The 22,691-nt window shown below is 41.4% G+C and overlaps 2 protein-coding genes across 8 annotated transcripts in view; one reads left to right on the top strand and one right to left on the bottom strand.

The window, feature by feature from the left end:
- The window catches only part of ORC6 (origin recognition complex, subunit 6), a 7,224-nt gene extending 196 nt beyond the window's left edge, over positions 1-7,028 (top strand). Inside the window, exons 2-8 of the mRNA XM_010585231.1 lie at positions 107-195; positions 681-810; positions 1,616-1,779; positions 2,922-3,011; positions 4,093-4,205; positions 5,478-5,549; positions 6,214-7,028. Of these exons, the coding sequence (XP_010583533.1) occupies positions 107-195; positions 681-810; positions 1,616-1,779; positions 2,922-3,011; positions 4,093-4,205; positions 5,478-5,549; positions 6,214-6,389 (834 nt within the window). The 3' untranslated portion in view covers positions 6,390-7,028. The remainder of the gene's footprint in view (positions 1-106; positions 196-680; positions 811-1,615; positions 1,780-2,921; positions 3,012-4,092; positions 4,206-5,477; positions 5,550-6,213) is intronic.
- Positions 7,029-7,185: 157 nt separating this feature from the next.
- The window catches only part of MYLK3 (myosin light chain kinase 3), a 61,954-nt gene continuing 46,448 nt past the window's right edge, over positions 7,186-22,691 (bottom strand). For all 7 annotated transcript variants that reach the window (XM_010585057.1, XM_010585059.1, XM_010585058.1 and 4 more), the window contains 9 exons: positions 21,089-21,194; positions 19,867-19,960; positions 19,437-19,546; positions 18,051-18,192; positions 15,771-15,841; positions 14,133-14,261; positions 12,961-13,113; positions 10,973-11,105; positions 7,186-9,961 (listed from right to left, as the gene is read on the bottom strand). In XM_010585057.1, coding sequence (XP_010583359.1) covers positions 9,890-9,961; positions 10,973-11,105; positions 12,961-13,113; positions 14,133-14,261; positions 15,771-15,841; positions 18,051-18,192; positions 19,437-19,546; positions 19,867-19,960; positions 21,089-21,194 — 1,010 coding nt within the window. In that variant the 3' untranslated portion in view covers positions 7,186-9,889. The remainder of the gene's footprint in view (positions 9,962-10,972; positions 11,106-12,960; positions 13,114-14,132; positions 14,262-15,770; positions 15,842-18,050; positions 18,193-19,436; positions 19,547-19,866; positions 19,961-21,088; positions 21,195-22,691) is intronic.

Here is a 22,691-nt window from a genome sequence, read left to right as displayed (position 1 = left end):
GGGCGGCCCGGCTGCGGTAGAGCCCCGGGAGCGGCGTCTTCCTCCGGTGGGGCGGGCGGGGGGTGGTGCCCCAGCCGGGAGTCGGTGCCGTCCTCTCCCGCTGTAGGAGAGCCTGCGCGACGTGCAGCGCTCCCGGTTACTACGCACCGGCTCCAGCCGGCCGCCCCCGCTGTCGGGAGCGTTATTCCCGCCCGGGTAAGCGGGTCCAGCCGCGCGGTGCTGGGCTGCCCCGCGCCCTTGCCGCCGCCTGGCCGGGCTTCGCCGCTGGGCCGGCCTCGGCTGCTCCCGGCGGGGGGACTGGCGAGCCCCAGTAGCCTTCCCGGCACGGCAGCGGCAGCCAAGGCGTGCCTCGCCTCCTTGCAATGCCGGCCTGCCGTCGGTTTCCTTTGGTCCTGGTCGATGTGAGAAAAGCTATCGACCTTGCGGTACATGCGGTTAACGAAGGAGTCGTTTAAGGCGATGAAATGCAGAGCTACCGCTGCAAATTGTTAGAGAAAGGGCAGTGTTATCCTGTGTTTGCCACCCTGTTTAGCGCCCTTTCCCTAAGTGTGTGCTGCAGCCGCTGCTGGAGTCAGGGTGCTGGACGAGGTAGACCTTGAATCAGTTCCCGTCCTGCCATTCTTACTGTCTACTAACTGTGCTTTTGTTAACGAGGGCTTTGTATGCTGGGTGTTTTGCAGAAAAGCTGAAGAGTATCTGCGGCTGTCCCAGGTGAAATGCACAGGATTGATGGCTCAAATGACAGCAACAAGCAGTGCTGTGATGTGCCTGGACCTAGCAGCTAGTTTCATGAAACAACCAGTTGACAAAGTAAGACACAGTATACGACTTGGCTGACTGGTGCATTCTCCATAAGCCCTCTAGAATCACTGTTCTGTGTAGCGTATGTTGGGAGGAGGAAAGGGATAGTAATAACTGACATTAACCCTAGCAGTGTGCTGCTAAACGCAGAGTTAGACCTTTCACTACTCACAGTTTGAAATGGTAGACTGAAGATCAGTGCCGTAGTCACTTCACAAATTCAGCTTGCTTTGTTATAATTTCAGCTCTTCTAGTAACAAATAAACTACCAGCAAGGATATTAAATTTAAGATATGTCTCTTTTACTGTGGGAGGGAAGGAATCGGCTCCAAGGAATCCCTCTCTGTAGTCGTACCTGTAAATATCCATCTACAGACCTGCCAGGTAAATGGCACTGAGCTGCCAAAATAATGTCTGGTACAAGACGTTCATGATTGTCCATTTGCAGACAGAGGAGAATTGAATTGGACCTGACCCTGTGAGGAGTAGCATAAAAGTATTGCTCAACTCTTCAAGTTGCCCAGATCTTGGTTACCTTTGTTTTTAACCACCTTGTGATAAAAGGCCCATGTCATATTGTATGGAAAAGACAAGCCTCATTTCAGTGAAATGGTCTAAAAATAACACTGCATTAAAAGATGCAACATTCCTAGGTGGTTAGTCTTTCTGTGTGCAGTCAAAACTTACATCATTCTTTACACAAATTTGTTTAATATAGTAGTTGAACTTTATGGTGTTGCGTGGTTTCTCCCTAATCTATTTTGGTTGCCTGAATCTTGCTAATTCTCAGGGTTTGTCTTTGTCTTCTTGAAAGAGCTATTTTGTTAAACTCTCTGGTTTGAAGAAGACAACCTACCAGAGCTCCATGAAGTCTTTGGAGTGTTTGCTAGAGGTGAACCCCAGATTGGGAATGCGAGACTTGGCTGTGCAATTCTGCTGCACAGAGGCAATGAGCACCGCTTCAAAAATACTACAGAGGTGAGGAAGCTCTCATGAGCGCAATGGTAACCACTAGTAATATTCCTAGTTCATTAGATGCGTAAGGAGCTTGATGGTTTGAAGGGCCAGGTATCTCCCACTGAGTGGAGTGATGAGGTGAGTTCTAAGCCGTTTATCTAGGCTACTTTTTAGAATACATATTAGAAAGACTTAGTCTGTGAATCTCAGTAAGTCATTGTCTGAGTCCCAGTTCTTCAAGTGGGAATAGTATAGAAAATATAGGACTCTTAGTCACTGTGTTTGTCTATAGCATCATGCTGTCTTCCATGTCACAGTTCAGAAGTAATGCTCAACAGAAAGAAGTCCTCCCTTCTGGAGAATCAGATCTCTTACAATGAATAGTACCTGTAAAAACAAAAGGTAGAACAATTCAATGGAGATTCAACAGATATAACTAAAATTTTGCACTCTGTAACATCTACTTTAACAAGAGCAATCACTGAAGAGTTCTGTTCTGGAGTACTGTCACCCTGATAGCCCATGGTTAAATGCTGTTAGGGATTTAGAATATTCTGAGTTGCTGGTCAGTGAACAAAGGCTGTGTATGCTTGTTGATGCTTAATACAAACTAAAAAAACCAGCTTGGGGACAGATGTCAATAAAAAATTCTCTAGTGCTGCACATCCATCATGTCATTTTCTGTATTTAAGCCTTCATCTGTGTAATATACATATTAGAAGAGTCAAAGAAACTATAATTCTACCCTCTATAGGATGGATTTATGCAAAGCATCTCATTGTAACTTTTAGATGTAATGTAGAGATAAAAGTGCTGTGTGGATGGGGAGCACAAGACATAGATTTTACTGACCTGCAGTGACCCAGATCCCTAAGTTAAAATACCTTTAATTCAAAAAGAGGAGATGATCCTAATCAGATTGATGATCCTAATTAGATGATCCTAATTCCCTTCCCAAAAGAAGGGAATTCCCTTCTTTTCCCTAGTCTGTTTTGCTCTTCTCAGCCAGTAGCAGCTGTTTCTGCTTCACTGGGTTGCAAAGGAGCAAGTGATCCAACAGGAGACCTGTTTGACTGCTGAGTAGTGCCATGTGACAAATTCATTTCAACAGCTTCATTTGAGGCAAATGCACTATACAATTCTCTCTCTTATTGTTGCTCTAGGTATGAATCCAGCCTCTCTGAAGCACAGCTAATGGACCTTGATTTCTCAAAACCACTTTTTGTAACAGCTGCACTACTCACTGCATGCAGGTGAGTATAGCTTGAGGGATCTTTTGTGCGTTTAAACACCTAGTGAGACACCAAACTGACACAGTGCTTATGGTGTAAGCAGCTGATTCATTCAGCATGTCTGAATAGTCTGAAGGGTCTGCTTAGTGCATTATGCTGCCCTGCTCCTGGAAATGGAGAAGTCTCCAACCTATACTGCATTTGCTTTCAGGAGAAAGCAGAAGTATTATATAAAATATACAGAAAAGAATCTTGAGTTAGTTACCCTAAAATAAATGACATTATGTCTTCCCTAGTGTGTAAGTGTATGCTGTGGGTAATTCTATTAGGACACATCCATGTCAGTAGCTGAAGAACTTCTGTTAGTGTTTTGCACTTCACCCTCCTTCCTCTCAGCCTAACCAGCATAATTCCTTAGTAATATTTTCAGATTTAGTGGGGATTTTTTTCCCACATCAGGATAGATATGAGCTGGGCATAAAGCAAAAAGTGGCTTTTGGTGAGATACTGCTCATGGTGCAAGAATGGCTGCTAGCTTACTTCTGAGCACCAAGAATCAGCCATTCTGAAGAAGGAAAAACCTTTGGGAGATGGATCCAATAGCTTTAGGCCTGCATCAGCTTGAAAGATAGGTGTCAGGAGCACCTGACTCAGCAGACCCTTTGTAAGAATTTGCTTGCATGCAAGTATCTTCCCTCTCAGTATTATGCCTTGTAACAATCTTATTAAGTGATTCAGGTGCTGTGTTGCACAGCTCCTGACTAGTGTTCTTTTGACACAGAGGTCCCATTCAGCTTTTTGCAGTAGTGGGATTTTGTCCTGGTTCCTTCAAAATCTGAAAAGTACCTTTTCCTAATAGAATTTCCTCATGTAACTTGAACTAACCCTGGGTCTCAATTTCTGAGCTGTATTGAGTGAGTAGTGTAGGGGCCTGTTTTTTAAGCAAGTTTGTTTCTGAGTGAGACAAGGATTAGACAGGACGAAAACTCAGGCCTACCTTCCTCATTCTCACAGGCAGTGCTGGTATAGTAAATGTCACCCTTATCTGAGTGATAGTTGCTGGAGTGTTGCTTTGTACAGAGATAACAACTTTCTCTTGTAGGTGTTTGAAGCTAAAAGTGGACAAAACTAAAATGTTAGCTACGTCTGGGGTGAAGAAAGCAATCTTTGACAGGCTGTGCAGTCAGCTGCAGAAGATAAGCCAGCAACTCAGCAGTAAGTTTTTTGGCTTTATCCCTGTAAGACAGCATATCCATCGCCTGGCCTCACAGTGCCCCATCCTTTTCCACTAGTGATTTCATTCTGATCACTTTCAGCCAAACCTGCCCATCCATTCCAACATGTTTCCTGCAGCCCAGTTCCCAGTCACAGGAATTGCTTCTGGGGAAGTCACAACAGCTTAGCATGTGGCAAGGCCAAAAATAAGTATTTTTCTCTCTTCTCAAATGCTTGCTGCTCCTTATGTTCTCTGCTGCTGCAGTTTATTCCCTGCTTCACCTATACTAACTGACCTGTCTTGGATTCCTCCTTCTTGCTTGGTTTCTGCACCCTATTAACATGGCAAAATCACACACAAATTAACATAAACATCGTGCTACCTCTGCTGCTTTGACTGACTCAGTTCTGTGTTTTCCTTTCCCCCACTGCAGGATTAACAAGCCTAATCCTTGCTCTTCTAGTAGTAATTCAGCCATTACCTGACACCATCCCTCCACATACAGTGGGCAGACACGAGGAATCTTTCTCACCTGTTGTTGAACCTGCAGCTCTCTCCACTCCTTTTGTGGAGGAGGAAGATTGAAATATGCCACAGGTCTTCATGTCCTTACATCTCTGCTCCTTCCTACTTACATCCTTTTTCCTTTCCCAGGTTTTCATTCTTCCTCTCCCACTGACGGTACCCCTGTTTCACCCTGTCTTCATGCTTCATATCATGAAGTTTTCTGGAATGTGCTGCTTGAATCCAAACCCAAAAGCTGCTGCTCTCTCCATATGCGTGGACCTTCCCATAGTGCAGTGCCCTATAAAAAAAACCCAAAACCTTACCCCACCACTAAAGCAACTTGGAGTTTCTGTATCAGTTCAGGGAAGAGTGTGCATTTGTATATACGGACAGCCCCCCATGGGTTGTGCGCATCTATAATACAAAGTGTGGAAATGGGATAGAAGGGGAAGAAATAACTGATAATCCTGCCTGAGTAATCAAGAAGGGTAGCAGTGTGGTTTTGGGGTATGAACATGGTGGATCACTGTGGTTACAAATGCAGCAGCAGTGCAGCCAACCAGTCTGTGCAACCCTTGAAGTGTGTTGGCACCTCTGTATGTACAGCTTGGGCATCAGTCTGGACCAGGGAACTGCTCTGACTAATAGACAATACTTCTGGAAGGTGGCACTGCTGTCAAAGAATTGAATGTAGACCGCCACCCTTGAGGCCCCAAACGCCATGCAGAAGCAAAGCAACTTTTTTTTTTTTTTTTTTTTTTTAGATGATGTTCCACTGGCTGCAGAGACAGCTGAAAGCTTGAATGCCAACCTGGAGCATTGTGAGAAGGAAGATGGTAAGTTGTGTTTATGAACTAAAATCAGCTCACCAGAGCAGTCCTGAGCTTTAATGGTGCTTAATAATATTTTATCATAGAATATCTCAAGGTGGAAGGGACCCATAAGGATTACCAAGTCTAAATCCCTGTTCTTCACAGGACTACCTAAAACTGTATCACATGCCTAAGGGCATCATCCAGATGCTCCTTGAACTCTTGACAGGCTTGGCACCGTGACTTCTCTGGGGAGCCTGTTCCAGTGGCTGACCATACCCTCAGTGAAGAACCTTTTCCTAATCTCCAATCTGAACTTCCCCTGATGCAGCTTCCTTCCATTTCCTTGTGTCCTATGTTTTAGTGGTGTAATATGCCATAATACTCAGTTCACAGCAGCATACTCCAATTCTGCAAACCACTGGCTAATGAAAGGAAAAAGAGAACCTAGCAGAAGGACAGTGGTGTTTATACTGAGTAGTCCTAGTAGAATTAAAGACAAGTCTTCCATTCAGACACAAAGATGAAGAGGTGACTTCTGGCAGATGAGGAGAGCGGCAAACCACAGGATTAGATAATATAGTGCAAGACCCTGTGCTTGTGTCTGTACATTTGCTCACTGCCATGGTTATTGCCAGCGCCATGTTGCCCACGATGGCCTGTCATGGACTTTCTCCTTCTCTCATAGGATCTGAAGATGATAAGGAGATGCCATGTAAACGGCCAAAGACTGAAACAAAGCAAGACTATGAAGAATGGAAAAAGAAAATCCTGGAAAATGCTGTTAAGGCACAAGAGACAAGTAGAAGTACTGTCTCTGTAGTGCCACCTAGTAATATCACTGCTGCTTGCTCACAGTTTTAACTTTCTCTCTGCTCTAACAAGAGTTCAGTGGCATGAGTGATGGCTGCCTGGTAGCCAGCTAATTTTATTTACGAGCTAGTTTTTAAATATTTAAGAATGCTATTTTTAGTAAATGACATCAGAATTGAGGTGATTTTCAAGAAGCCTGACTACTTGCCAGGTGGGTACTGGAGCAGCTATAGCATTAGGTGGTAGAATAGCTTCATTCCTCTTGCTGCAAGAAGCAGGTAACATTCTAATGCCGTGTTAAGTGTAAATAAGTTGTAAGTTACATGCCCTTGTGCCCCTTACTGGAAGTAGTCAGTGAAAAAAGAGGGAGGGGACTAATGGTGCCTTGTTACACTGCAAAATCAGCAGAGGAATTATAAGACTGATAATTTTTATTTTTTTTTTTTACTGTTGAAGAAATATTGTTTAGTCACTGAATTAGACTTATTTTTATGACCTGTATGGGACTGAAGTCTCTTGTGCTTGTAACAGGTCCCAAATATTCCAAGAAACAATAAAGATAGTAGGAGGAAAAGCTTTGTATTGTATCAGGTTCTTGGCACTTGTCATATATAAAACCCTTAGAGCACAAAATAAAAAGACATACAGGAGATGTCTGTTCTTTAAGAAGGAAGATAGCCAGGGGACAAGGATCTTGTCTGGGTAATACAGTTTTTTTGCATCTCACAGTCACAAACTTAGCGAAGAGGAGAGAGTGCCCTGCCCTGTAGTTCTTAGAGGCAACTTCTCTGGTCCTACACTTCCATCCCAGCTACTCAAACTCCAATTTGTGTTAACTACTTTTTGAGAAAAAAAAGTCACAACTTTGGCTGATGTAACTATAATAAAACCAATCCAAGTCTTCTGCCCATTTCTCTTGCATGTTTTCTGCCTGGGATGTGCAAAGAGAAGTTAACTCATAAACCCTTGTTTCAAAACAGCTCAGAAAACCCTAAGTGTCCGTATGAAACAAGATAAATTATCTCATGTCTGAGCATTTAAGATTTAAAACACTGCTCCCATATGAGCTGCTTCTCAACAGTAATTTAATGGCTTGCCAAATGCCTCACTGCTGTGCATTACTTCCTGCTTACCTGGGTGACACTGATTGCACCAGGATTACGATAGTTGATATCATTAACTGCTTTATCTATCAGTGTATGGGGCCAGTTCTTTTTGTCATACTTACTTACTGTTCCAGTAACTCGCAGGTCACCTCTGGTTTGTTCTTTTAGCTTTTTGTAGACCTCAAAGCAGAAACATCCCATAAGGCTGCAGAGGTGGGTTCCATGGTACTGCAGAACAACGTGATGGCTGCCAAATCTAAAGGGATTTCTGTCTATTAGAAATGAAATAGTAATCCTGCTGGCCAGATGCACCTTCTCTTTGTAGAAAATGGAGAGGAGAGAGCATACATTTGTTGCCTTCTTAAAAAATAGAGGAAGGAGCACACAGTAATTGGAAAATTAAAACTTACTGGACATTTTCCTTTCACTTCTCCTCCCAATGCATAAAAAAAGAAATCACTTGAAGCCAACTTTAATTAGCAAGAGCTAATTTCATTCCAGATGAGAGTTCTGAAACGTAACAGTAAGTATTGGGGAACAGACTCCAAACAAATGTCTGATGTGCAGAGAAAGTACTGGATAATTAACCCACATTGAGTAAGAGCTGTAACAAAATGTCTGCCATTTAAAGTCTGATCCAATATGTAGCAGAGGGTCCTCAGAATGGGAGAGAATCCAACCTAGTACATTAGCATTCTGTTGTTAAGACCTGCTCAGAGATACTTTCAGGTTTGTTTGGCAGGGGCGTTAATTTAAACCAAAATGAGGAATAGGCTTGTTCCACTTTAATGGAATTTATTAGTATTAATTCAGAAATATACAGACCAATTAATATAATCACATTTAGCAAGCAGAACTACTGTGGAAGGAAAACATGAACTAAAGTGGGCCTTCACAGAAGGTGATACATTGTCAAGATTATTTTACTTGATTTTAATAATTTTGCTCTGTCTCAATTCTGGAAATGCTGCAGAAGCGCAGAATTCAGGACTATGCAAAGTGAGAAGCACTGGAGTGGAAAAGATAACTAGACTATGGTAAGCCAGTCTTACAAACCTCCTTATTAGCAACAAACACTTCTGCAGATTCAAGGGATGTGAAAGTCCATAAAGGTGAAGGGAGCTTTACAGTGATTTGATGCCTTTGCTGGAAAGCTAGTTTTAGTACTATTAGTTTCTGGTTTTCCTAGGAGCCCATCCAGCCCACACTGTGTTTTGCAGAATCTAGAATAGGAATAAAGGAAACCACAGGTTTAATAAATAATGTTATACTTTTAGCTAAGAGGTTGTAAGTGGCTCCAACTCTTTATACATCAGGAAAAAGTTTAAAATCCAAAATAAGTTAGTATTGTTAAGAAAACGTTTAATGTTCAAGAGCAAACTGGGGGAAAAAACAGGCTTCAACCTCCTAACTGGGCTAAAGGCAGAGTCTGGCAACACACCATTTTCCTGCCACTGAACAGCAATAAAACCTGTTTTGCATATCACACCATATTAGTTTCTCAGACTTCACTAAAATTGTCCAAAAGGAAAAAAAAATCCTCAAACTAGAACTTAGAAAATTAAGGGCTGCAGTCACAGCCAATGAGAAGCACTTACAAGTTTTAAATACATACAAAATGATGTCTGGAAATCTTTTCTGGACAACATGAGATCTTTCTGCATAGACCTAATGGTCATTAGGTGATTTTTATTTGTGGCAGTTTCACCTATCTCCCTTCCAACAGTTCAATCAATTCACCATCAGAAAAAGCAGCAGTGGACCGACTGACTTAATTTGTTAGAAAACAGGATTCCTCATACTTCCTAACTATGCAGTGACTATTTTTTAAAGGAGAGAGCAGAATTAAAGAAAAAAAATAAACAACAACCCAAAACTATTCAGTTCTGAGTAGCTGCAGTGAATCATCATCATGATGTTTGGAGGAAGAAGTTAATTTTTGAAAAAATAACAGAAGAAAAGGATATCCCATATCTTTTGTTCTATGTAACAAACATCTGAGGGAAAAATTGTGCCACTGTTGTGGCAATGCTCTGAAATTGATGACATACTTCAGTCATGAAGAAAGTCTTTAGAGATCCCATGCTTGATGTGAGAAACCAGAAAACTGACAAGGTGTTTTCTTGTGTAAACACACCAGCAATACTCTGCAGAATCAAAGCCTTCAGCAAGAAGTCAGCCCCAATAACAGCCATGTTTTTCCATCACTATGTACAACAAATAAAAACTTGTAAATACAAACAAGGTAGCTTCTGCTTTGAGAAATTATTTCAGTGCCTCTTCTTTGAGGTGCTTCTGGAACCTTAGCACTACCACACATAATATTTGAGGAGGACAAACCCAAAACTTTATGTTATAAAACAAAGGGGTAGAAATTATTGAAGATACTGAGTCCTTCCATGGCTTCATATCCATCTCCAAGAGTGGCAGATGCTTCATATAAGCTTAGGCAAGTTTGACAGACATACTCTGAAATCTCTTCAGCCTGTTAGCAGCAGCCACCACATAAAAATGTTTCTGTGAACAAAACAGAACAGTCCAAGTGTGAGTGCAGCTGAGGTAAAGGACCTTTTCTGTGGCTGACATAGATTTTTCTTCTTAATAAATCCATTTACCTCTAGTGACCCACACCTTGTGTGGACTGCAGTGCAGAACAGCTTTGTACTGGGGAACCACTGATGACTGCAGCGCAGATTGCTAGTACTGTGAATTTCTGCAGCATTATTACAAATTGTACAGTGATACGTCTTTAGATTATGTATTTTTTTTTAAATGCAAGTGCAGAAGTCTGTGACCAAAGAGCTGGAGCGCAGGAGTGGAAAAAGTGTAAGGCTCTGGTTTAACTCCTTGGCAAGGAATTACAACTCTCCAGTGACAAAAGAAAAAGAAATGGTCCTCACTGAGTTTTCTTCACATTTCCACAGGCTTCTTTGTAACAAAATCACTGTGTTCACCTTTCAGGATTGATTATCTATAATCCAATAAAGATTCCAATAGAAATTCTTATGTATCACTTCTTCATATAAAATTCAGTTCTGAAGGAGCATGGGGTTATCAGAAAGGTTCTGAGTTCTCTGGATGGGTTTAAGCCTAATTTTATCTCTCTCCCACACTTTTACTCTGCAATGAGAGGCACAAAACTCCCTTATGTTGTATCTCTACTCCCTATTGACAACGGAACAATGCAACTGTTGTCAATGGAAAAAATCTCTCCAACATGAAGAGAAAGAACATTTAATATAAGCTAAGTAGCATTTGAAGTCTCTGAACTTGTAAAGAAAAAAAAATACTAAATGCCAATCAGAAAGAATAAAAATTGAAACCAAACTTGCTAAAATTAGAAGCAGTATCATTCTGCAGGAGAAAAAACTTGATTTACAAATGAAAATAGACTTCCCAAACTCATATTTACAAGAAAGAAGCCTGTGGGCAAAAGTGAGCCAACGCACAAAAAAGGAGGGAATGGCTCTGTCTGTGTTGAGCTGATTTTCCCTCTGGAAGGAGATTTGCCAGACTTTGTCTATTTACCTTCCATTTTCTGTGAGCCATGTAACCCTGGAGCAACAACTGGGACTTCAGGCGAAGCTTGGACTTCTTGGCTTTGGCAGGTAGATTGTTTAACCACTCGTGCTTCAGACACTGCGTTGCACTCATCCGACAGCTGCAGGAGAGGAAATATACCATGTAAATCCAGCTACCCTCAGTGCCGTTTTCTCGGTGCTCTGTGCTCCTCAGTACTACTGATAAAGAAACTGCCTTAAATGAACCAACACAAGCGAGTGGAGATGCCTCCTGAGATGCTGTTCATCCAAATGCGTAGGTTGCTAAAGACATCCTGCACTCTCCAGTGTAAGGGGTGAGTGGTGTGAAAAGCTGCTGGTGGGTCTGCAGTGGGTTGATTGAGCTGTGGTTAAATGCTGTATTTTGCCTTTTTAGGGTTTAGTTTTAGGTATAGAGGTTTTTTCTTTGAAGAAGCAGCTGTACAGGTTCATCAGTTTATGTATCATTTTGTTATGTGAATGCAGAACTTTACTAATAGAATCAGTACATACAGAAAAATATTTGTGGTGTTACCTGTCTGTCCTCATAGTACAGGCTTATTCTGTGCCTCATATTTAAAAAGCACAATTGTCTATTCACCCTAAACTTGGATCAAGCTAAGCATACATTATATCCTGACATTCAACAATGGGCCCAAATGTGAAGGCCTATCCAAAAAGCTTTGAGAAATATATGGTAATAGAGGAAATCTTGGGGCAGAGGTGTTGAGAAAGAAAGTTTAATTTGCCTTTTTTCAAAACAAAAGCCTATGCCTAACACCTGAGCTCCGTCTGAGCTGTCACTGAGATGAGGAAAAGACAAGTCCTGCCTGCTCGCATATAATTTCAGTAGTCAGGGGAGGTAGGTACAGATCTTGCACAAGGCCAGACCTACTGTCCCAGCATGGCAAAGGTGCCTAGTCTGTAGGAGAGCAAAGGTTGTCCATGTACCCTGTGAACAAGTGGGCCAACTAATTGTTGCTCTTTGCATCTCACTGACAACACCCTTTTCTTGCATAGTCATTTCATTCACAGCTTCTAACCAGAAGTGTCCCTCTGGAGTCCCTATTCCCATTGCATAGAAAAAAAAAGGAAGACTCCAAAGCAAAGTTTACAGTTTCATAGCAAATCACCATCACAGTCTGAGAAAAAACCCTTTGTTGTCTCCTGCTGGCAATATGCTAAAGTTCAGTTTATTCTTAGCTTTTCATGTGACTTACTGTTCAAAATGTAATTAGTACTAGAATTGATTTGTCTGATTTAGGTAATGATCTGGAAGTTGTTAATATTCTAAGCACTCCTTTGAATTCCCCTCAAACACACAATCTGTTTTACTGTATGCATGATTTCCTGTTTTGATTAGTTTTGTATCGCTACTCAGCAAGAGAAAATTTTCTCTACTCATATGCCCAACCCCATAGCCATGGTCTGACATCACTATCATCCTCGTTCCCTCCAGTTATTTCATATGTGCAATCACTTTTTATTACACTGAAGCCAACACTGAGAAGCCACATGCAGATGCTCCTTAATATCTACCAAATGCACGTAGACTACTTTAGAAGAGAACAATGCATATTTTCACAGCTGCAGCTTCCATTTATCCTCTATGGCATTCAAGAGACGTTTTTGCAATTTGTCAGGGCTTGTCAGAATCCAAAGTAACAATACAAATAGCTTTTGCTCAGAGAAGTAATACTAAAGACAGATTCCTACACAGCAAATCCTTCCATATTTCCTCTGTTCTGCCTGTATTGATGCTACTGTGAAAAGCAACTTTCTTCAGTCAAGGTACACAGACATTGTGCTTTTAAATAGGGACTTTCAAATCACTGAGGAACTGCCCAGCAAGCACAGATACAGCATACAAAAATGTCACATATTAAGCTCCCATTGTCGGCTGCAATCCAAACAGTTGGCTAGGAGGAACTTAATATCATTAGGTGCTACTGTCCTCACGATCAGATAAAGAGGTACCTTTTCTCCTTCACAAGTAGTCTGGAAATGAAGTCTTTAGCTTCCTCTGATAGCTGTTCAAATGCTTCTGCATCAAAATCCCAGCTGCAATTGACTACATAATTCATTGTCTCTGCATCAGTTTCTCCCAGGAAGGGGGACAGGCCACTAAGCCTTAAAAAAAGAAAAGAATGGGAGGGAGATGAGTAGGTATTATATGCAAGATGTGTTTCTCCTGCTACGAATCCTCTGCTGTATAGCTGTTGTTAGCTTACGGAGAGGAAAGAATCTTAGCTATAGGGGGGTTCCAATTCTCAATCCTTGCCAAGATAAGCCAACAGTTTGGAGCAGTAAAGTGTTGTAATGTTAGTGTTACTCTCTAGCAGTTCACTCAGCTATGTCAGGGAGCACTGTTAATAGATCCCCAAGAAAATTAATTCCATGGGGATCTAGGTGCATACTTCAGTGCTTTCCCAGCTAGGAAAGCTAGGGGGACTCAAGCACTTTCCTAAATCAAGGCTCATATCCATATTTGGCTTGAATTAAACAGAATTCTGAACAATAGTATGCTTTTTTTCAATTAGTCTCTAAGCCCAGATTTATTGCTTCAGTCATTTATAACTTCATTCAGTTGGGTTTTGGCTAACATACAAATTTAAACCAGAAATGTATCCAGTTCACAGAAAGCATCTGTGAAAGATTCTGAGACGCAAAGTCAGCGACTTTGGACAGACAAGCTGTCCATGGCCACCATCCAGCTATCAGAGAAAAGTCTGACATTTTTTAGACCCATGGCCTAACACCCAACTCTGTGCAGATGCACACCAAGTCCAAGCTACTAAAATGATCAGATTGCAAATTTGAAAATTAACTCAAGTCCTCGGGAATGCAATCAAAATGAAAACTCTGACATGCTTTGGGCAACTTTTCTGAGTAAAAAAAGACCTGATCCATTTTGCCTTGCTAAATAAGGTGGTCAGGGAGAAAAACATTTACGTATTTATGAAAAGGGTTATTTGTTGTTTAGACCCTTTGCGTTAAGAGCTGGGGTTTTTTTTAACAGAATGAATTAGGAGTCACAGCCAGATGGCCTCAGTGGTTGCTGCATTCCTGCTCTGCAGATACCCTCCCCACTGGTGTGCTCTTGCAGAGCCTCTGGTGCTATCACCACAACCCCTCGCAGGGTTACTCACAACATATACGTGATGACGCCTACACTCCACATGTCCGTTGGGAAGGAAACAAAGTCATAGTTCACCACTTCAGGAGCCAAGAACTCTGGAGTTCCAAAATTAACCTTCAGTTTCTCACGAGGTTTGTACCTTTACCAGAAAGGGACATCAGTGGTGAGCGCAGGCTGGGGAACACATCTCACATTTGTAAAAATCAAGGCATGTCTTTTTGCCATTGTGAGCATGGCAGAGCGAGCAAAGCAGACTCCCCAGGCAATCAGGACAGCATTAAAGTCTTTAAAGAATAAATTGGTGAATTTTGCTGTGACTTCATGTGAACATACCAAAAGCTATCCCTTTGCCAGAGCAAAACCAGAAGGAAGACCAAGGGCAATAAAACCTGCAAAGGCCTCCCCCACAGAGTGACAGCAACTTTACTCTCTGCCAGGCTTCAAGCTTTCCAGCAGATGTTGTCCAACATAAAACAAATAAAGCACCTTCCATTACAACAGGTTTGGAGAACATTTGCTTAATGGGATGTACCCAGCTACAGCTCAGGGTAAGGGTCTGTGTAAAAAACAGGAGCACAATGTAACTGCTAAGGTGGGACCCTGAATAGGATTATTTGGGCTTGGTAACAAGTTAAACAGTGCTCCCATATTGGGAGAAAATGATTCTGTTCTATTGCTTAAAAAGGAAAGGTTACAAAACTGAACCAGTAATAATTGTCACTGATGGCAACTGGAGTTACATCAGTGTCCAAACAGAACAAACCATTAAAGCATTGCTTTTACATCTCTCTCTCCTGGAAGATCTCGTTTTCAAAATGGCTTTAGTAGAAGTTTGCATCTTTACCCTCCCAATTTAAAAAAAAACAAACCCAAAAAACTCAGTGTATCTATTTCTGTTTTCATAAAATACTTCTAAAAGAAAAAAGTTCTTGCACAGATACTTACATATACTCACATAGGTACATATATGCATGAATGCACCAGGTTTTGGGTTAAGAAAAGCCACAAAGGATTTAGAAAAGAAATAGAGAAATGTTGTTGTTCTTGCTGTTATACCAACAGGAATCATTCCTTTTTTTTCTATGGGAATTGACTTATGCTCTCACAGCCTTCATTTAACAAACACACACGAGCAAAGTAAAAGAATGGAGAAAAGCCTGTATTTCTCTAAGGGCTTCCTGTTTCACATGGGATGGCTCAAACATGCCCCCCCCCCCGTTTGTTTTTTTTCCTTCAATCAACTTATCTATGTAGAGTTTAAGCAGATAATTTACACAACCAGAATCTGCACAATAAAACCCAGCAATCAAGAAGTCTCTGAGAGCCCTCACAGAGTTCCTAGAGTAAAAGCTCTACATGGGGAATCATTTTGAGATAATTATAACAGCAGTATAGCTTTATTCAAACAGAAATGTTATTTGAAAAAGTAAATAGATAATTAACACACACAGCAGAAAACTCATGCCTGCAGCAGCATACTGCTTAGCTCACTCACATAGCAGAATCACTTTAGAGCCAAAATGCAAAAAGAAACCCAAAACCAAAAAACCAAACAACCCAACCCAAGAACTACCAAAAACATGTCAGAGGTTTGTGGGTTTGTTTATGTTTTGGTTGTTAAAATAAATTCTTAACTGAACTCTCTTACCTCCTTGCTAATCCAAAGTCAATAATTTTAATCTGGTTTCCTGTGTGATTTACACATAGTATGTTTTCAGGCTACAAAAAGAGAAGAGGATATTTTGAGTTAAACGTGACTGTTTGGGAGAGAGATCTAGCAAAAGAGTATAAAAGTCTCAGATTTTAATAATTTTTAGCATAATACTTTTCCTTCTATTCCTATCATGGTAGAGAGAGATTTGACTGGCATACTGAGTTAGTGAAAGGTTTGGGTTTGGACTTCCCATAAAGAAGTTTAACTTCTGTTCCTGTATAGCAATATTCCTATATTTAACCATAATGACAGATTTTGAAATGGAAAGGCCCCCCTGTATAAAATGGTAGAGTCAGTCTGATGGTTGAGGCTTACCCACTGGATTTACTTCTTAAATATAAAAGTAACTCCATATAAAGCCACAAGAAACAGGTCAAATGCATCCTTTGGTTTGCCCATGAGGGCAAAATTTTGTTTTTTCCAACGAGAGTATTTTTCAAGGTGGAGATGGGGAGGATGATGGTGTTCAAACTTATTACAGCTGGAGAACTGTTGTATTGGGTTGGTGTGGCAACATTTTAATAGTGGGGGGGTTACAGGGTGGCTTTCTTGAGAAGCTGCTAGAAGCTTCCCCCACGTCCAACAAAGCCAATACCAGCCAGCTCTAAGACGGATCCACCGCCGGCCAAGGCCGAGCCCATCAGCAATGGCGGTAGCACCTCTGGGATAAGAGATTTAAGAAGGGAAAAAAAGTTGCAGGGCACACAGAAACGGCAGCTGGAGAGCTGAGTGAGAACATGTAAGAGAAACAACCCTGCAGACACCAAGGTCAGTGAAGAAGGAGGGGGAGGAGATGCTCCAGGTGCCAGAGCAGAGATTCCCCTGCAGCCCGTGGTGAAGACCATGGTGAGGCAGGCTGTCCCCCTGCAGTCCATGGAGGTCCACGGTGGAGCAGATATCTACCTGCAGCCCATGGAGGACCCCACGCCAGAGCAGGTGGGTGCCCGAATGAGGCAGTTACCCCATGGGAAGCCAGCACTGGAGCAGACTTCTGGCAGGACCTATGGCCCCATGGAGAGGAGCCCACACTGGAGCAGGTTTTCTGGCAGGACTTGTGACCCCGTGGGGGACCCATGCTGGAGCAGTCTGTGCCTGAAGGACTGCAGCCCATGGAAGGGACCCATGCTGGAGCAGTTTGTGAAGAACAGCAGCCCGTGGGAAGGACCCACGTTGGAGAAGTTTGTGGAGGACTGCCTCCAATGGGAGGGACCCCACGCTGGAGCAGGAGAAGAGTGGGGAGTCCTGCCCCTGAGGAGGAAGGAGCGGCAGAAACATGTGATGAACTGACTGCAACCCCCATTCCCCGTCCTCCTATGCTGCTGGCAGGGAGGAGGTAGAGAAATCAGGACTGAAGTTGTGCCTGGAAAGAAGGGAGGGATGGGGGGGAAGGTGTTTTTAAGATTTGGTTTTATTACTCATGACCCTATTCCGATTTGATTGGTAATAAATTAAACTAATTTCCCCAAGTTGAGTCTGTTTTGCCAGTGATGGTAATTGGTTGAGTGATCTCTCCCCATCCTTATCTCGACCCAGGAGCCTTTCCTTATATTTTGTCTCCCCTGTCCAGCTGAGGAGGGGGGTGATAGAGCAGCTTTGGTGGGCATCTGGCGTCCAGCCAGGGTCAACCCACCACAACTGTCTACAGGCCAACCAGATCTAATATCATTTGTGTAAGGCACTGTATAAACAAGCAGGGAAAAAAAAAAAATCAGTTGGTATTTCTGTTCAAAAAGATCGGTTATTAAGGGGCCATTAGGAAAACATTGTCATTTTACTGCAGTTCAGTTCCAGGCAGTAAAAAGCACAAACAATAGGCGGATGATTGAAGAGGTATTTGAACACAGTTACAAGGGGTAGGGGGAAGTGGAGGGAAGACTGCAGGCATTTCTAGCCAAAGAGGGTTTTGGGTGTGGGTTTTTTTCATTGATGACAAAAGGGAATTGTTTAATTCCACACAGAATGAAAAGCTTCTGATTTAAGAGAGACAAAAAAAACAGAATCCTGTTCATTTCACTATTCTAAGCAAGCTACCAAATAGACATTGAAAAAAAGGTAATGAATCTCTAGACCTCCATTCATTGTGGCTACTGAATTAAGTAAGTCTATTCCTTTATGACATAAGTCCATGAAATAAGAAATGACTCTTGTAATTAGAGACTCTGTGGTAGTCCAAACCATAGCATTGCTAAAGAGCAGAGAGCACGTACTACTGACCTTCAGATCTAAATGGAGAATATAATGCTGGTGCAAGTAGTGGACTCCTTCACAAATCTGTTTGGTAAATAGGATCGCATCCAACTCAGTTAGATTGTAGTTTTCATCTGTGATCCGGTCAAATAATTCACCACCATCAAGACTAAAATTTTGACATAGAAAAGTGTTAAAACCCCTAAAATTCCTTATTAGCTCTATTTATTTCCAAATTGGCAACTTAGGCTCTCTAATTTACCAAGGGTCCTAACAACATGTCCAATATAAAGTGTATCAGTAGTCTCAGTGACTTCAGGAGACTTATTTCTGAGTGTAAAATTAAGTATCAATCTAAATTAAAAAATGGAAAAGTTGTCACTAACATTTGGGGGGGGGGGTTCTGATGGGGACCTGAAGAACCTACGGAGAGTACCAAAGTATCTATTATTTGCTCATCTTATTAGTCTACAGAAAAAAAGTCTGCAACCTATAAAATTTACTAAATGAAACTTCTCAAACTGAAAGCTATTTAAATGAGCTGACAATTGAACTTAATTCTGCACAAAAATTAAGAGAAAATTACATCAGACATATAGCTCTGAAAAGGTTCTGCAAGGTAAAAACTTCAGGCATTAATTTCAATATACACATTTTAAATGTCTTATCATACTTATAGTTGCTATTTAATTTTGTATTCTTTTTTCTTCATGTCATTAACAATTAGTTCTGTAGCAGAAACTCAGTTTTTAGGTTATAAAACTTCAGGTTTTTGTAAAGCAAGATGCCACTACACAGAAAAGGCAGCAGGTATACATCATGAAATCTCCCTCTTGTGAATTCCATGTTAGATATAGAACAAAATTCCTATTTAGCTTCAAATGGGGAGGCATTTTTATTAATCCCAAAATTATTCAAAGGAGGCAGACCATGCACTAATCACCTTCCTACCTTCTCCACGTCTTTTCTAATTCTACTTAAAACACCTCACTCCTCTTGTCTGAGTGTTTCACCTTCACCCTCTCCCTAGTATAAGCTTTTATTTACCCATGACACTTTCATGTAATTTGGTAGCTAGGGACAATGATGGAGCCTGTAAGTGAAATTTAAATGAAAACTGAACCATAGTGAAGTTCTGTTCATTAATAATCTTGTAATTTGTTTCATACTCTTGAAGATAGCTGCCTTTCTTATAATTTGTTTAAGCTGTAATCTTGCCAAATATATAATTTTTAACCTGAAGAAGTTACCTTTAAAACATTTTTTTTTTCCTTCTGAAAGTGAAATCAACTCACTCTCAGGCTGGGAAACCATTCAAGTCTTCTTTAGACCTCAGAATTATCATTCCCTATTTCCTTTAGTGACCTGAGAAAACCCAAACATCTGACAATTCCTGAGATCATTTAAACTTACTATTCCATAATCAAAGTGATATTATTTTTGGCTTCGAACGCATCATAAAGCTGGATCAGATTCACGTGATTTAATTGGTTCATGACATTAATCTCATTTTTTACTTCCTCCTGAAAAAATAAGTTAACAAAAAATGAGCAAAAAACGCTTCTTAAATTCCAATACATTCAAATTCAATTATTTGTAAAAGCCAGTAACAGCTATACAACAGGTCTCATGTGGACAGCAGGTTTAATCACAAACACGGGAGATGACAAGCAGTCATATAAAGTCCAAGCTGCTACTTACTAACACAGATTTTACAGTATTTGATACTACCCAACAACAAGATACTGGCTTTTATGGGCTGATTCAGGGAAGTGGTTTTAAGGTGCTTGCGACAAGGCCAGGTTTAGTGTGTGCTCACTTGGGTTCACAGCAACATAGTTACCCTCTCTTTTGCTCCTTTCACTTTTATGATTTTGGCTGCCAGGCTGAGACCAGTTGATATTTCCGTGCACTTGTGAACTTGCCCAAAACGCCCCCTGTTGATACCAAGGAAAAGATGAGAAACCGGCTTAACACAGCTCACCACAGGAACTTTTCATACAACTATTCTTATCATTGATTAAAAATAGCACAGTACAAAGTGAACAGAATCAGGTGGCCAGCAGCATGAATCTCCTCTTTCTCTCAGCTTATGAAGGATTAGTTTTATCTTTCCAGCCAGTTGTTCAATGCTTACAGTAAAATATTATGCCCCCTTTGTATTACTACATTTCACTGTGGTATGATGACCTGATGATATTCTTTTTCAGTTCTGTAACTGTATCCGTTTGCTGTCCTTCAGTGATGCATTAGTGGGTATATTAACAAGGATATTTCTGTCCTGATCTCATAACTTTTTACATGACTAAAAGACCAGTAACTATAGCCACGCCACAGAGTGCATTTCTTGCATGTTGTAAATTCTCCCCCGTGTCACCCAGATATGTTAATGCCCCTTGGGATGATTTCTAAACACCATCTTCTCTGCTATTGCATCATATTGCTTATACTTATTAAGCCATATTTGTACTTGGATCAACCTGTAAATCAAACCTTCCTGTCAGATAAGTAAGGATACAAGAATACAACGGCTGAAGCAGCTGCAGACTTCCTATGAATGAAAACTAAACATAAGGTCAAAATAATTATAACTTCTCCCTTATTTTTTTTAATGTGCAGTTCAGCATAGAAAAAAGATTAGGAAGTTGCCTGACCTAATGGGCTTTGCTGACTTTCAAATGCTCTGAATCTGTCTGCCTGAAGGGTACAGGTTTTTCTCACGACACCAGCTGTGGCCAGGATTATTATAACAAATGCAAAAAACAGTCATCTAAGACCACTGTCAGGCATCTGAAAATGGAACTGGGGCAGAAACCAGTCATCTAAGGGACACCCACACACCCCCCAAAATCAACAGAAGGTTGATAGAAGGAACCCAGCAACTACGGTAGCCCAAAAGGTCTCAAGGATGAACCTGCTCACTATGGCTGCAGTGAGCTTGCATGTGCCTCACCCACACACACTTGGGGCCATCTGAAGAAGATAGCTCTAGCTCTCCAGCTAACCGAATTTCTCTGTGCCTTGGCTACCAACAGCAGTACAGCATTAGGGACAGGGATACTTACCCCCCCAGTACTTCGTGACGACACACCGAGTAGCACATTGTCACCTCTGTTTGCTTGACACTCACTATGCGATGTTCGAAAGGAGCCGGAGGAGAAGGGCTGTCATCTAAAGAGGAGACAAGCTGGTCATTGAGATGTTTCTGCACACATCACTGCACTCAGTTTCACCTCCCTTACACCAATGATTTCAATTCACAGGACACGCGCATCACCTTGTGTTTGCTAAGTGTAATGAGAAGTCTCAACTGCCTTCCGTGCTCTCAGTAGCCACACCTCCAAAACCATACTCTTGTGCTCCCCCCACCTTGGGCATCACTGTTCCTGAAGGGATGAGCCCAGTTTCTCAGACAGGCATTACTGACACAGCCCTCAGTGCTTCTGTGGGCATGAGGTTCTACAGGAGAGATGCTGGGGGCCGACACAAACGCCTGGACAAGCCAGCCTCCAACTGCTGCCGATAAGCTGCTAATGCAAACACTCAAAATAGAACTTTATACTAAAGTGCACTGCCCTCTCTCCCATCTTTTCGCTTTGCTTCATGTTCCCCTACCACACCATCCATTTTTCTTCTACTGGAATTCAGACAAGCACTAAAGGATCTGGATAACATTAAGCATGTGATTCTGTCTCTATTTTTAAGTGGCATGCAAGTAAAATAACCATTGCGTTTCCAGTTAGCCGTAAGAAGGGAGGTGCTGAAAATATCCAAAATCTCTGTTATCTCAAGTGAGGGACTTTTACTGCTAACACCCTTTTACAGATGAGAAATAAAGGCCCAGAACTGAGAATAGAATCCCACCTCCTGAATCTCAACCCTGTTTTTTTTAAACACAGTAAACCCACTGGACACCTTTAGAAGATCAACATCTTCGTTCATCCATTAACAGAAGAGGTCACCTGAAAAAAATGTCTGGGAGTTTGAAAAAATTACACTTGATCTTCTTTTAATCGTTATATGGCAGCTGGAAGGACCAGCACAAATACCCAGCATTGATAAATGATGACAGTTATTGGTAAAATCAGGAAGTTCCTCCTAGCAGCAAGATTTTTGCAGACAATGTCCAAGTTAAAGCTGCAGACATTAACATTATAACTATGAAGTTTCATCAGTTTGTGGGAAGCTAAATCAGTCAACCATGATACACTTAATGGCCAAGTTTTTCTAGGGTAAAACTTCCATAAACCCACTTTTGGTGTCCCCCATTCAAAGCAATTTTACAATTAATCTCAAGATATCTTGGGCTGCAATTTGTATTCAACTCATCTCTAGCCACTGCTGAGAAAGCCAGATCCAGGTCAGGACATCTACCCATGTATGTGCATTCTGGGACATACACATACTTATGCTGCCAGGAGAGAGTACTCCCTGAAACAATGCAATCAAGTGTTCACACAGTAACTGAGGACAGATCTATGGCCAATAACACAAAAAAGACCACAGCAAGATACTACTGCAATATTTTACTGCTCTCTGGATCTCCATAGCTGTTAAAGCATACCTGGATTTGCAAACTCTATGTTAAGGAATAAATGCTTAATCTAAAGAAAATAGACTTTTTCAAAATTACTCATACTTCTGATCACACATATACTTCACCTAATT

Source organism: Haliaeetus leucocephalus, unplaced genomic scaffold (genome assembly GCF_000737465.1).
Source record: "Haliaeetus leucocephalus isolate CR32 unplaced genomic scaffold, Haliaeetus_leucocephalus-4.0 Scaffold92, whole genome shotgun sequence".
Taxonomy (NCBI): domain Eukaryota; kingdom Metazoa; phylum Chordata; class Aves; order Accipitriformes; family Accipitridae; genus Haliaeetus; species Haliaeetus leucocephalus.
The sequence above is the reverse complement of the archived record's forward strand: the minus strand, read 5'-3'. Positions and strand labels throughout refer to the sequence as shown.